The sequence below is a fragment of the Mobula hypostoma genome, chromosome 1 (assembly GCF_963921235.1).
Source record: "Mobula hypostoma chromosome 1, sMobHyp1.1, whole genome shotgun sequence".
NCBI lineage: Eukaryota > Metazoa > Chordata > Chondrichthyes > Myliobatiformes > Myliobatidae > Mobula > Mobula hypostoma.
The window spans coordinates 2,434,876-2,450,874 of record NC_086097.1 but is presented as its reverse complement, the minus strand read 5'-3'; the positions used below and the strand labels follow the sequence as shown (position 1 = coordinate 2,450,874).

Sequence of the window (15,999 nt, the reverse complement as noted above, 5' to 3'; positions counted from 1 at the left end):
TGCATGTTTTTATTTTCTTGTGGTGTTCTGGAGACTTAACCCATACGGCAACTTCAAGTAAATATAGGTTTGGATTGGGTAGATGATTTAAAATATGACTTTTAAATCAAGACGTAGTGAAAAGGTAAACACCCCTCTCACTCGGTGTTAGTTAGTGGTGTTGAGTGGCGGGGGGCAGAATCCCTATCTGTGTCAATGGTCCACAATCAGCTCTTTCGTCTTACTGATGTTGAGTGCCAGGTTGTTGTGACACCACTCCAATACTTGGTATGTCTCGCTCCGATACGCCCCTTCATCACCATCTGAGATTCTACCAACTATGGTTGTATCAGCAGCAAGTTTATAGATGGCATTAGAGCTATGCCTAGCCACACAGTCATGTGTATACAGAAGGTAGAGCAGGGGGCTAAGCACACACCTCTGAGGTGTGTCAGTGTTGATTGTCAGTGAGATGGAAATGTTATTTCCAATCCGCACCGATTGTGGTCTTCGTTTTGTAGCTACCTGTGGGAGGACGAATCAGAGTATCGTTTACGATATACATGCTTCGACAATAAAAGTATTTTGAATATTTGAATCTTTGGTTATTTGCTGCTGTTAATCTGCCCAGTTTATTGCTGTTTCAGTCAACCCCATTGAAACAAAGAGCAATCAAATCACAACCGACCAGAGCACAACAGGATGAGAGTGACAAATTGTACAACACACACAAAATGCTGGAGGAACTCAGCAAGTCAGGCAGCATCTATGGAGGGGGATAAACAACAGATATTTCTGCTTCATAGGCGCTGCCTTTGTTTCTTTAGTGTTGTGTGTTTTACTCAAGATTTAGAGCATCTGCAGAATCGCGTGTTACTCTGCACCGATTAAAATTGTCCGGGATGAGAGCGGATACAAACAGGCTTTCAGTGCCATCTGCCACCATGACCATCGTGGGAAAGGTCCTATGCCACCAGATTCAGGAGCAGTTGATGCCCTGCACCTGCTGGGCTCCTGGACCGGCTTCACTCGCCTCCGCCCTGAACGTGCTCTGCTGCTGTGGGCTTATTTCCAGGCACTCTGCAGTTCATCTTCCATCTGTTTTCTGTTTACTTTTTTACTATTTGCAGGATTTGTCCTGTTTTTCAAATTGAATGTTTGTCAGTCATTGTGTATGGTTTTACATGGATTCTGTTGTATTTCATTGTGAGGAGATGATGATAAATCTCAGGGTTCTATTTGATTTATATTGATAATAAATTTGAACTTTGAAATTGTATCCTCTTGAAATAATAGAGTGCCTGTATTCACCCCTCTTGGAAGTTTTCATGAAAATAATTGATTGCAAAGTATTCAGCCTCTTTAGCAGCAATTACAGCCTGGAGTCTGAGTGGATAGGTCTTTATCAGCTTTGCATGTCTGGGCACTGCAATTTTTCCCCTTTACAAAGCTGCTCAAGCTCTGTCAGATTGCACGAGGATCGTGAGTGAACAGCCCTCTTCAAGTCCAGCCACAAATTTTCATTTGGATTGAGGTCTGGACTCTGACTTGGCCACTTCGGGACAGTAACTTTGTTTTGAACCCATTTCTGTGTAGCTTTGGCTTTGTGCTTGGGGAAAAGTGTCTTGCTGGAAAATAAATCTTCTCCCAAGTCGCAGTTCTCCAACAGACTGCATCAGGTTTTCCTCCAGGATTTCCCTGTATTTTGCTGCATTCATTTTACCCTCTGCCGCCCAAGCCTTTCAGGGCCAGCTGCAGAGAAGCATCCCCACAGCCTGATGCAGCTACCACCATGCTTCACAGTAAGGATGGTGTGTTTTTGATGATGTGTGGTGTTTGGCTTACGCCAAACATAGCATTCAGTCTGATGGCCAAAGAGCTCAATTTTCGTTTCATCAGACCATAGAACCTTCTTCCAGCTGACTTCAGAGTCTCTCCCATGCCTTCTGGTAAACTCTAGTTGAGATTTCATGTGAGTTGTTTTTTCAACAGTGGCTTTCTCTTTGCCACGCTGCCATAAAGCTGCGACTGGTGAAGCACCCGGACAACAGTTGTATGCACGGTCTCTCCCATCTCAGTCGCTGAAGCTTGTAACTTCTCCAGCGTTGTCATAGGTCTTTTGGTGGCCTCCTACACTAGTCCACTTCTTGCGTGGTCGTTCAGTTTTTGAAGACAGCCTGCTCTAATCAGTTTTACAGCTGTGCCATATTCTTCCCATCTCTCGATGATTGACTTAGCTGTACCCTAGGGGATATTCAGTCACTTGGAAATCTTCTTGTATCCATCTCCTGACTTGTGCTGTTCAATAACCTTTTTACAGAGTTGTTTGGAGTGTTCTTTTTTTTTTTTGTCTTTATTGTGTAGTTTTTGCCAGGATACTGACTCACCAGAAGTTGGACCTTCCAGATACAAGTGTCTAATCAATTGACTGCACACAGGTCTCCAAAAACAGATCTCCATTTAACTAATTATTTGACTTCTAAAAACCAGTTGGCTGCACCAGTGATGATTTGATGTGTCATATTAAGGGGGATGAATACTTGTGCAATCAATTATTTTGTGTTTTATATTTGTAATTAATTTGGATCACTTTGTAGAGATCTTTTTTCACTTTGACATGAAAGAGCCCTTTTCTGTTGATCAGTTTAAAAAAAAAGCCAAATTAAATCCACTGATTCCATGTTGTAAAACAATAAAACATGAAAACTTCCAAGGATGTGAATACTTTTTATAGGCACTGTAAATATTGCAGTTATAATTAGGCCAAAGTTGTAGGACCTGAGAAAGTTAATGCTCAAGTTTGCCCCTGAATTTTTTTCCCTGGTTCCCCATTCCCTGGATTTGCCGTTTATTAAGAGCTAGACATGGTAGCATAAGTGGTTAACACAGTGCTTTACAATACGGCAGATGCAGATTCCGTTCCAGCTGTTCCTGTAAGGAATTCATAAGTTCTCCCTGTGACTGCATGAGTTCTCCTCCCATCCCCACCCCACAATCCAAAGACATACTGGTTGGTAGGTTAGTAACTTGATCTGTGATTAGGCTCCGATTAAATTGGGAGGTTGCTGGGGCAGTGTTGCTGGAAGGTCTGGAAGAGCCTGTTCCATGCTGTATCTCAGTATGTACGGCGTTTGATGGCTCTGGGCCTGTATTCACTAGAATTCAGAAGAATGAGGGGAGACCTCATTGAAGCCTTGGTGAAAGGCATTGGTATAGTGAATAGTGGAGATGATGTTTCATGTGGCGGGAGAGTCCAAGACCAGAGGACACAGCCTCATAATAGAGGGATATCCTTTTAGAATGGAAATGAGGAGGAACTTCTTTCAGTAGAGGGTGCAGAATCTGTCAAATTAGGTGCAGGAGCCTGAAGCCGTACACTCAATGATTCAGGAACACATTCTTTCCCACTGCCATCAGATTTCTGAATGGGCAATGAACCCCTCTACTTTTAAGCTTTTTTTTTGCAAAGTTTAGAAGCTGTCCTTGAGCATGGTGGTATGAGATTTTAGTTTTTTGTATCTTCTGTCCGTTAGGAGAGGGAGATGAAAGAATGTCCAGGATGGAAGGGGTCTTTTAGGTGCTTTTCCAAGGCTGTGAGAAATGTCAACAGATGAAGAAGGATAATATCTGACAAACCCTTTTGAGTGTTTGGGGATGTGACTGGTTGAATAGATGAGGGAGACGCATGAACAGAGTCATTGAGCAGTACAGCGCAGAAGTAAGCCCTTCAGCCCATCTAGCCTGTGCCAAAGCATTTAAGCTCTGTTCCCATCTCTCAATGACCTGCATCAGAACCATAGTCCTGCACATCCTTGCCATCAATGGACCAAAACTGCACACAATACTCCAAATTAGTCCTCACAACATCCTAACACCATAAACCACAGTATTGAGTACAGAAGGCCAGTGTGCCAAAACCTTTCTTGATGACCCCATCTACCTGTGACACTACCTACAATGAATTATAGACCAAATACAACATCACACATCAAAGTTGCTGGTGAACGCAGCAGGCCAAGCAGCATCTATAGGAAGAGGCGCAGTCGACGTTTCAGGCCGAGACCCTTCGTCAGGACTAACTGAAGGAAGAGTGAGTAAGGGATTTGAAAGTTGGAGGGGGAGGGGGAGATGCAAAATGATAGGAGAAGACAGGAGGGGGAGGGATGGAGCCGAGAGCTGGACAGGTGATAGGCAAAAGGGGATACGAGAGGATCATGGGACAGGAGGTCCGGGAAGAAAGACGGGGGGGTGGGTGACCCAGAGGATGGGCAAGAGGTATATTCAGAGGGACAGAGGGAGAAAAAGGAGAGTGAGAGAAAGAATGTGTGCATAAAAATGAGTAACAAATGGGGTACGAGGGGGAGGTGGGGCCTAGCGGAAGTTAGAGAAGTCAATGTTCATGCCATCAGGTTGGAGGCTACCCAGACGGAATATAAGGTGTTGTTCCTCCAACCTGAGTGTGGCTTCATCTTTACAGTAGAGGAGGCCGTGGATAGACATGTCAGAATGGGAATGGGATGTGGAATTAAAATGTGTGGCCACTGGGAGATCCTGCTTTCTCTGGCGGACAGAGCGTAGATGTTCAGCAAAGCGGTCTCCCAGTCTGCGTCGGGTCTCACCAATATATAAAAGGCCACATCGGGAGCACCGGACGCAGTATATCACCCCAGTCGACTCACAGGTGAAGTGATGCCTCACCTGGAAGGACTGTTTGGGGCCCTGAATGGTGGTAAGGGAGGAAGTGTAAGGGCATGTGTAGCACTTGTTCCGCTTACACGGATAAGTGCCAGGAGGGAGATCAGTGGGGAGGGATGGGGGGGACGAATGGACAAGGGAGTCGTGTAGGGAGCGATCCCTGCGGAATGCAGAGAGGGGGGGAGGGAAAGATGTGCTTAGTGGTGGGATCCCGTTGGAGGTGGCGGAAGTTACGGAGAATAATATGTTGGACCCGGAGGCTGGTGGGGTGGTAGGTGAGGACCAGGGGAACCCTATTCCTAGTGGGGTGGTGGGAGGATGGAGTGAGAGCAGATGTACGTGAAATGGGGGAGATGTGTTTAAGAGCAGAGTTGATAGTGGAGGAAGGGAAGCCCCTTTCTTTAAAAAATGAAGACATTTTCTAGGACGAGGGAGATGTCTTCATTTTTTAAAGAAAGGGGCTTCCCTTCCTCCACTATCAACTCTGCTCTTAAACGCATCTCCCCCATTTCACGTACATCTGCTCTCACTCCATCCTCCCACCACCCCACTAGGAATAGGGTTCCCCGGGTCCTCACCTACCACCCCACCAGCCTCCGGGTCCAACATATTATTCTCCGTAACTTCCGCCACCTCCAACGGGATCCCACCACTAAGCACATCTTTCCCTCCCCCCCCTCTCTGCATTCCGCAGGGATCGCTCCCTACACGACTCCCTTGTCCATTCGTCCCCCCCATCCCTCCCCACTGATCTCCCTCCTGGCACTTATCCGTGTAAGCGGAACAAGTGCTACACATGCCCTTACACTTCCTCCCTTACCACCATTCAGGGCCCCAAACAGTCCTTCCAGGTGAGGCATCACTTCACCTGTGAGTCGACTGGGGTGATATACTGCGTCCGGTGCTCCCGATGTGGCCTTTTATATATTGGTGAGACCCGACGCAGACTGGGAGACCGCTTTGCTGAACATCTACGCTCTGTCCGCCAGAGAAAGCAGGATCTCCCAGTGGCCACACATTTTAATTCCACATCCCATTCCCATTCTGACATGTCTATCCACGGCCTCCTCTACTGTAAAGATGAAGCCACACTTAGGTTGGAGGAACAACACCTTATATTCCGTCTGGGTAGCCTCCAACCTGATGGCATGAACATTGACTTCTCTAACTTCCGCTAGGCCCCACCTCCCCCTCGTACCCCATCTGTTACTCATTTTTATGCACACATTCTTTCTCTCACTCTCCTTTTTCTCCCTCTGTCCCTCTGAATATACCTCTTGCCCATCCTCTGGGTCACCCCCCCCCCCCCGTCTTTCTTCCCGGACCTCCTGTCCCATGATCCTCTCGTATCCCCTTTTGCCTATCACCTGTCCAGCTCTCGGCTCTATCCCTCCCCCTCCTGTCTTCTCCTATCATTTTGCATCTCCCCCTCCTCCTCCAGCTTTCAAATTCCTTACTCACTCTTCCTTCAGTTAGTCCTGACGAAGGGTCTCGGCCTGAAACGTCGACTGCGCCTCTTCCTATAGATGCTGCTTGGCTTGCTGCGTTCACCAGCAACTTTGATGTGTGTTGCTTGAATTTCCAGCATCTGCAGAATTCCTGTTGTTTGCGTCCAAATACAACATGTTGTATTTGGATTTTGATAAGTTTCCATTTCAGATATTACTGTGCAGAATTAAAGCTATGGGATACTGGTATGAATTGAGAATATTGGCTGAATGACAGGAATTGGCATATTGGAGTAACTGACCCTTGGGATAGCAAGCAGTAATGGGAGGGGCATGGACAGCTCATCTTCTAGATATTTATCATTATTACATTTTTTTCTATTTGTATTTCCGCAGTTTGTTGTTTTTTGCACATTGGTTGTTTGCCTATCTTGGTTGTGTGAGGGTTTTCATTGATTCTATTGTGTTTCTTTGTATTTACTGTGAATACCCACAGGAAAATGAATCTCAGGGTTGTATACTGTGACGTACATGTACTTTGATAATAAATTGATTTTGAACTTTGGAAGGATCAGTGCCTGAATATTGATGATGTGGAACAAAATCCAACCTTACTAAGTTTGCCAACCACACAGAAACTAAGTAGGATTGGGAGATTTCCAGGCTTGGACTATGGGGAGAGAATGGGACTTGGGACTTCGAGACTTCGGCAAATCGATTGCGTGGACAAACTCCATATAACACAGTTATCAGAACTGGTAGATAAAACAAGGGTAGTGCATTGTTTAAATGGTGATAGATAGGGAAATGTGGATTGACTGAGCCTTGGGCGGCCTTGTACACCGATGAACAAGTAGTTAAGAAGTGATTGGTGTTTATGGCCTTCACTGAGGATGTCTGAATACAGGAGCAAGGATATCATACTACGATTATGTGGGCTCTTTGTGAAAGCATGCCAGTGTATCGTGTGCACTGTTGGTGCCCTTAATTAAAAAACGATCGCTTACCATTGAGGGAGTTCAATGAAGGTTTGTAAGGCAGGTTTCGAGAATGAAAGGACTGTTTGTGTTAGTGTGTGGGGAGGTTGGCCTTTCTAGGCCTACACTCACCTATAGAATCATTGAAATAGACAACACAGCAAGAGGCCATTTTGTCTTGCCTCACTCATGCCCACCGTATTTCCTGTCTGCACTAATGCCACATTTGCCCATGTAAGGCATGCACCTGCCTGTGCCTTCTCCAACTCTGTACCTGTCCAAATGTAATTGCATCTGCCTCCTCTTGCTGCTCATTCCAGCTGTGCTCCACCCTCTGTAGAAAATTTACCCCCATTCATTCCTTCTCATCTGTGCCCTCTAGTTTTACATTCCCCTGCCCTGGAAATAAAAAGACTTGGGATTATCTGTCCATCTATAATTTTGTAAACCTCAGTGGGCATTAAGTGTCGCACTAACAAGATTAAACTGTAAATGCTAATGACACAGATAGCTGTGGAGGCCTCACCATAGATTCATTCTGGATTTGATCTTTCCATGTCTTGTTCCACCTTGTTCCCACTCCTTGTCCTTGCTCTTTGTAAGATGTGGTGGGGTGGTGAAGAAGAGAGGTATATAATGAGGGAGACATAAAAGGAAGATGGTTGAGATGTATCAGGGGTTTGCAACCTTTTTTTTTACCATGGACACCTACCAAGGGGACTGTGGAGCCCAGGTTGGGAAGCCCTGGATTAGAGAAGCAGTTGGCAGGGGCACTCGGAGAGTTGGCAGAGAGGGAACCTCTTAATTCAGAGGACCTGTTGATCTTTTCTTTCTTGACCCCCTGTTCATAAGCAGGGTGATGTCATGTTTTCAAAACTCCAATTTTAATTCCACATGATCTAATCTACATTTGACTGTTCTGTGTCCAATTTCCAGAATTTGGAAATGTTAATAGCAGAATATACCTTTCTGTGACAGGCTAATTTGCAAACTAATATTTGGAAATGGGCGTTGATGTAGTTGAAATTTCCCCCAAATGGCGAGTCTGTCATTACAAAAAATGCTGGTGAATGCAGCAGGCCAGGCAGCATCTCTAGGAAGAGGTATAGTCGACGTTTCGGGCCGAGACCCTTCGTCAGGACTAACTGAAGGAAGAGCTAATAAGGGATTTGAGGGGGGAGGGGGAGATCCGAAATGATAGGAGAAGACAGGAGGGGGAGGGATGGAGCCAAGAGCTGGAAAGTTGATTGGCAAAAGGGATACAAGGCTGGAGAAGGGGGAGGATCATGGGATGGGAGGCCTAGGGAGGGAGAAAGGGGGAGGGGAGTACCAGAGGAAGATGGAGAGCAGGCAAGGAGTTATTGTGAGGGGGACAGAGAGAGGAAAAAAAAAGAATGAATGATGGGAACATCGACTGTGCTTCTTCCTGTGGATGCTGTCTGACCTGCTGCGTTCCGCCAGCATTTTGTGTGTGTTGCTTGAATTTCCAGCATCTGCAGATTTCCTCGTGTAAAGGTTGGTTGTAGATGGTTTGTATTCTGCATGGAGGTCGGTGACCACTGGCGTTCCGCAGGGATCTGTTCTGGGACCCCTCCTCTTTGTGATTTTCACTCACTCCCTCTCTCTCCTCTTCACACTGGCCACCTTCGTTCTCCCCTCAGTCGTAATTCAGGGTTTTGATCAGAAACATTGACGATTCTTTGCCCCATATGGATGCTGCTCGGCCACCAGGTTACTCCAGCTGGCTGCTTGTTGCATCTGCAGTTTCTCGTTGCCTTAAAGGAAAAGTAACGTTCCATAATCTTTTGAAAGCTGTAACAATAATTTAGGATTGGACGTAGATCCTCCGTGTGTCGGGATGTTTGGTTTCACTTGCCTCAGCGCTGTGTTGGTTCGGTGGCTGTGGGCTCACTTTCGGAGACAGTGGTTCATGTTCTGTGCACTATTTGTTTTCTTTTTTATTGTTTGCTCGGTTTTTTTGCATATTGGATGTTTGTTGGTCTTTGTGTGTGTTCTTTTGTGGATTCAATTAGAAACATAGAAACATAGAAAATAGGTGCAGGAGTAGGCCATTCGGCCCTTCGAGCCTGCACCGCCATTTATTATGATCATGGCTGATCATCCAACTCAGAACCCAGCCTTCCCTCCATACCCCCTGACCCCTGTAGCCACAAGGGCCATATCTAACTTCCTTTTAAACATAGCTAATGAACTGGCCTCAACAGTTTGCTGTGGCAGAGAATTCCACAGATTCACCACTCTCTGTGTGAAGAAGTTTTTCCTAACCTCGGTCCTAAAAGGCTTCCCCTCTATCCTCAAACTGTGACCCCTCGTTCTAGACCTCCCCAACATCGGGAACAATCTTCCCGCATCTAGCCTGTCCAATCCCTTTAGGATCTTATACGTTTCAATCAGATCCCCCCTCAATCTTCTAAATTCCAACGAGTACAAGCCCAGTTCATCCAGTCTTTCTTCATATGAAAGACCTGCCATCCCAGGAATCAATCTGGTGAACTGTGAATTGTGGTTCTTTGTTTTGTGGCTGCCTGCGAGAGGCTGATTCTCTGGTTGTATATGGTATATATGCTTTGATAATAAATATACTTCTGACTGGGCCAAGTTTAAGAACCTGTTTAAACACTTGCATAGTTTTGAAGGAATGATGCTTTTCCTTGACAATGGAGGATATAGTGCACAGACGAGTTGGGCTGAAGAGCCGGTGTAGTGTTTTATGACTCTTTGATGACGCACAAATCATTATCAATATTTTAATCGATTGTGTTGGCAGCTGGAGTATTCCTGCCCAAAGTTTAACAAATAGAAGCAGGGCTTTGGAGTTTCTAGCTGTGCCTATTCAGGGATGTGGATCAGGCAGAACTGATGTGAATGAGTATTCTGTGCTGGTTCAATGCCTTCATTAGTCTTTCAGTTTGTTTGTATTGTGACTTTGAGGCCAAGTTCCACTTTTATTGATTTGTCCATGATTTGTGCACAGCACAAATGAGCCAGAGGTGGAATCTAATGCTCACCGTGCGCATTCCTACAGGATTTACAAATGGATGGCCGCTGGTTTATGATTCACTAAGGCTCACCTTTTAAAATTTAATATTGTGTGCAATAAATATTGGCATTTTCAATTTCTTTCAGTGCTTTCCTGGAATGTGGCAATAAAGAAGTGATATTGCCTATACTTTGTAAGTATATCATTGAGTATAACACAAAATATCTTGTGTTTGTAACATTATGTATTTTTAGGAGAGTGGAACAGAGGATAGGTTGCTCCATTGCCTTGACTCTGGACTCACACACTCAAGACTATCCTATAAGGCTTGTTCTAACATTGTTTCTCCTTTACTTTTAATGTGGGGGAACTTTGAAGGAAAATTGCCAAATTTGACTTTATTATCTTCAAACTTTGGACTGAGCAGAGCTGGCTGATTTAAGCGCCCTTTCATTCTCCGGTCTTGTGTGTTGAGTGTGTATCCTTTGTGTGTGCCTCAGTCATGCAACTTTATTAATGGGCGTCCTTGGGCGATCTAGACTTTATACACGTGAAGTAATAAATAGTCCCATCTTATTGCCTCAAGTGAAATCCAGCACATCAACAAGGGGTCAGTGAAGCAAGATTTTTAGTGTGTTTATTTTGGCTATTTTCCCCTATTCCTTTTAAATCCAAGTACTAATCATAATGTTGCCATCTTTTGAAAGCCATTGAATCAGGATCCAATTTTCTGTACTGCTTGCTGAGCCATGGCTGGGAAATTTGTGTATGGGAGGGAGGGGGAGATGGGAGGGAGAGCTGTTTAGCAAATGTATTTTACTGGATGGTGAGTAGGGTTTTCAATAATGAGTTGGATAAAGTCAGCTTCAAGATTCAAGATTGTTTAATGTCATTTCCAGTACAAAGTGTAAAGAAGAATGGAATAATAATTGTTATTCCAGCTCTGATGCAACACAATATAAGTTAACACAATAATTAAAAACTACAATAAATATCTTTGGTTGGCTAAATTCCCTGTCTAGAAACTTTGAAACTCCATCTTAGAATTTAAAACTTCCACCATTATTGGGAGCCGAAGAAGCTGCTGCTTCTTGTCAAATGCAGAAATCTCCCAGAAGTCAATAAACATCTCCCCTCTTGTAACATTGTTCCAGTAAACTCTCTTGTTTACCTCCTAGTTTGTGATGGGTTAAAGCATTCATCTGGGTGCTGTTATTGGCCGTAACTAGCTTGGGCAGGGAGTTGGTGCAGGAGACGGAAGCTATGTGGAAGATTCACCAGAGTTGCTGTTAGCTTGAGCTAGTCAGGATGGGACTATATTCATTGTCAGTACTGATGCTGTGCAGTCTGACCATCTGAGTGTTGAAGGCTGTTTTTATCTGATGGAAATGTACCTCAGTTATTGTCTTTGGGAAAGGAAAATGAATGGGAATGGGTTAACTTGAGATTTTCAGTGGTATTATTGTTACAGGGACTCTTCATGTTACTACAGGGTTCCATTCTTGAAAACCAGACATCTCCCACAAGACAGTAAATAGCTCCTTCATTGTAACATTGATGCTTTAGCTGTGAGAGATTGAGATCTGGTTAGACCATTCAACTGCTTGTTGTTATTGGTGGTGTCCTGTTCTTGAGAACCATTCATAACTTGAGCAGTTCATAAATCAGAAATGAACAAAACCAGTGCGTGGAGTGTACAGTATCTCACTGGACAGGAGAGGTGTAGATGTGAGAAGAGCAGCCAGCCTCAGCAAGTGAGCTTGCTCATTTGTATCTACAGGCTGTCCTTTAGCCAAGCCTATATCTATTAAATGAGTGTTGGTCATTGTATGTCCTGTGCTAACCTCTAGCTTTATGGTTCCTCAGAATCAGGTTTAATATGACTAGCAGATATGAAATTTGTTGTTTTGCAGCAGCAGTAAATTGCAATACATAATTTTAAAAACTATAAATTTCGATAAGAATGTATACAGTACTGTGCAAAAGTCTTGGACATCCTAGCTTTTTGATTTTATTTTCTTTTGTAATTCATTTTTTACAGAGCAAATTTTAGATTTCCAACTTTCATTTTCCCCAAAATTAAATGTTACAGAGAAATCTTTGTATTTTGTTGAAGAAAGCAATAGTCAAATCACAATAAGAGACGATCTGCAGATGCTGCAAGTCCGAGCAACACACACAGAACGCTGGAGGAACTCAGCAGGTCAGGAAGGATCTATGGGAAAGAGTACAGTTGACGTTTTGGGCTGAGACCCTTCGGCAGGACTGGAGGTAAAAGCTGAGGAGTAGATTTGAAAAGTGGGAGGAGGGCAGAGAGAACCACCAGGTGACAGGTGAAACCTGGAGGTGGGGGGGTTGGAGTAAAGAGCTGGGAAGTTGATTGGTGAGAGAGGCAGAAGGCCATGGAAGAAAGAAAGGGGGGGGCAGAAGAAGTACCAGAGGGAGGTGATGGGCAGGCAAGGGGTGAGGGAGGGGAAAGGGTGAAAGGGGGATGGGGTGGGAGACAGTACTGGAAGTTTGAGAAATCAGTGTTGGAGGCTACCCAAATGGAATATAAGGTGTTGCTCCTCCAACCTAGGTGTGGCCTCATCATGATAGTGGAAGAGGCCATGGATGGACATATCAAAATGGGAATGGGAAGTGGATTTAAAATGAGTGGCCACTGGGAAATCCTGCTTTTTCTGGCGGTCAGACCGTAAATGCTCAGCGAAGCGGTCTCCCAATCTATGCCCGGTCTCAGTGATTTATATAGGAGGCCACACCAGGACTACTGTATACAGTAAATGACCCCAACAGACTCACAAGTGAAGTGTCGTCTCACCTGGAAAGACTGTTTAGCGCCTGGAATAGTAGTGGGGGAGGAGGTGTAGTACTAGACCATTTTCCAAATAAAAACTTACTGTGTAAGTATATGGTCCAGTGCACGATTAAACAAATATCAAACAGGTGCTAATGATCATTGGCATAATGAGTTGAATGAACTAAATTGATTCACTGAAACAGAAATTGGTGTAGAAGAAATCAGACTGTATAGGACAAGCAAACTAAAAGGTGAGGGTGTGGCAGATGTGACGGTTTAACCTTCAAATCATCAATCCTTACATCATGGCAAGAGTGAGCAAAGCAACATGACAGAAGGTGGTCAACCTGCAGTAGCAAGGTCTCTCCCAAGCAGAAGTTTCGCAGCAGACAGGAGTTTGCCCAAGCTCTTCTGAAGAAACACAAAGAAATGGGCAAGTGGTCAGCCACGGAAGCTGAGTGTAACCGACAAGAGATGGATCAACCTGATGTCCTTCAACCACCGGAACCCAAGTACACCCCTCTACAGTCCAGAGAAGTCTTGTCAGAAGTGCCCATCGTGTCGGAGTTGCTGCCAAAGCGTCATTTCTCCAAAGTGGAAACAAAGCTGAGGGGCAAACCCACACACTAATAACTCAGGGACTGGAGTGCTGAGCAATGGCAGCAAGCGCTGTGGACTGATGAGTCAAAATTTTAAATTTTTGTCTCAAACAGGAGGCAGTTTGTCCATAAAAAAAGTTGGAGAGCATTGCATGTGTCTGCAACTAACCAGTGAAGCATGGTGGAGATTCCCTGCAGGTTGAGGGCTGCATTTCTGCAGAAGGAGTTGGTGATCTGGTCAGAATTAATAGAATTCTCAATGCTGCGAAGGATAAGCAGATTCTCATCCATCACTCAGAACGTGTAGGGAGGCACCTAAGCAGGTCCAACTTCATCCTGCAGCAGGACAATTGCCCAAACACACAGCCAAGGTCATAAAGAACTATCTTCAGCGAAATGAAGAACGAGGAAATGGTCTAGCCTCCATAGAGTTCTGCTCTCAACAACACTGAGGCTGTCTGGGATTACCTAGAGAGACAGAGGCAAGTGAGATATCTGAAGTCTGTAGAAGAACTGTGGCAAGTTCTCCAAGATACTTGGAACATTCTACCAGCTGATCTTTTTTTATAAAACTGCACAGCATTATAAATGATGAAGTTTTAAAGGCAAAGGGTGCTCACACCAAATACTGATTTGATTTAGTTTTTTAACTACTTACTACTCTTTATGGTAATTTTTCTGATGATTAGAAACTTCTCATTTCATTGTTTTTGGAAGCATCTTTGCTTTACAGAATTTTTTTTACGTGTGTCTAAGACATTTGTAAGTACTGTATAAAATTAAGCAAGTCGTGCAAATAGAGAAAAAAATGATGAGGTAGTGTTCATTGTCCATTCAGAAATCTGATGGCAGGAGGGAAGAAGTTGTTCCTGAAACACTGAGTGTGTGTCTTCAGGCTCCTGTGCCTCTTTCCTGATGGTGGCAATAAGAAGAGGGCATATCCTGGCAATGGGGGTCCTTAATGATGAGTGCCACATTTTTGTGGCATGTTAATTACAATGGCTTGTGCCATTCTTTCAAGCTCCATGGGGAAGCAAGTCTGGTACGAGCCATTGTAATTGGATGTGAGACTAAAGGAACCAGTGTTTGCAGCAAGAGAGCACTCATCCATTGGAATATTTGAGAGTTAAACTGAATACAATACATAATTAGCAAGTTAACGGTTGAAGTTTTAATTGAAGCCTGTCCTGCCATGGCATGATGTCATTGGATACCAAAATAGTACGAAGTGGGTGGTGCTTGGAAACTGCTTTAATTGTGCATGGTAGCTACGTACCCACATGCACGTAACCGTTCTGCAATGTGCTGATTGTGATTCAGGATTGTTTAATGTCATTTCCAGTACACAAGTGTAAAGGAGAATGAAATAATTGTTACTCTGCGTCTGATGCAGGATTTAAAAAAAAACACAGTAAGAGAAAGAACAGAATAATAAAAATACACAGTAACTATAAATAAATAAAATAGCCGGTATATAAAGTGACACTTGGTACAGGAGTGTCTGTATATAAGGTGACTGACGGGAAATGATAAAGTAGTGGTGGCTGGGGGTGTGGTGGGTGGGTTAGTGGGCGGAGGTGTTGATCAGCCTTACTGCTTAGGGGAAAGTAACTGTTTTTGAGTCGAGTGGTCCTGGCGTTAATGCTATGTAGCTTCCTCCCTAATGGGAGTGGGATAAACACTAATTGTGTAATGTGCCAACTATGACTCACGGAATGTTGTTTGCTGTGGTGAGATACATTTTTCTTTTGAATTCTAGTTATCTCTGAGGAAACCTGAGTGTTAATTGCTCGTGAAGGTCTTCAGAATACTGTTGATGCACATTTTTAACAGTCTGATGTGGAATTTCTGAATGTTTTCAAAGTTCAGCATCATGCCATTCGGAATAGGAAAGCTGAACTGGGATGTGGTAAAATTGTTGGCAATTGGCAGAGAGAAGCTGCTGTGGTTTTTGAACAAGTGATTATAATTGGAAAACATTACTGATTTCACATGTTGATGGACCAACTGGCACAGTATCACTGTAAAAAAAAATAGAGTGAGCTCTCTTCTCGATAACGGTTGTATATAATATTGGAAAGAATATCCAGGCAATTTGCTTAGTTCTGCATTTATCTATACTTTTGACTCCACACCTATTTATTAATCTACCATTCTTTGTTGTTACTGAGTGGGAACTTCCTTTAGATTAACATTGCCAAGCTCAAAGCCAGCTGTTTGATTTCCAATTTGTATTTCTATCTCCATCTTGGTGGTCTGCATTTCTAGATCCCATTTTTAACCATGTCTTTGGCCGCCCTGCTTTCACCTTCAGAGCATCAGGGTCGTATGATTTGCTGCTCCATTATATCCGTCATTCACAGCTTAGTTAGCATCAGTTCTCTTTTCTGTGCTTAATACCATTTAGAGTGAGCTGCCACTGTACATTGTCTGTGCCATAGAAAGCCTTCCATCCTACAGTGTTTCTTCCCACTATTGACTGTAGAAGTCACAATCTTTT

At 44.0% G+C, this 15,999-nt stretch overlaps 1 protein-coding gene across 5 annotated transcripts in view; it reads left to right on the top strand.

Moving 5' to 3' along the window:
* Positions 1-15,999, top strand: part of LOC134344020 (inositol-tetrakisphosphate 1-kinase-like) — a 314,618-nt gene that overhangs the window by 50,677 nt on the left and 247,942 nt on the right. Inside the window, exon 1 of one of the 5 annotated variants that reach the window (XM_063043143.1) lies at positions 15,188-15,229. The exons of the other annotated variants lie outside the window; for them this stretch is intronic. Coding sequence (XP_062899213.1) covers positions 15,203-15,229 — 27 coding nt within the window. The 5' untranslated portion in view covers positions 15,188-15,202. Of the gene's footprint in view, positions 1-15,187; positions 15,230-15,999 lie in introns of those variants that run through there. 5 annotated transcript variants of the gene reach the window in all.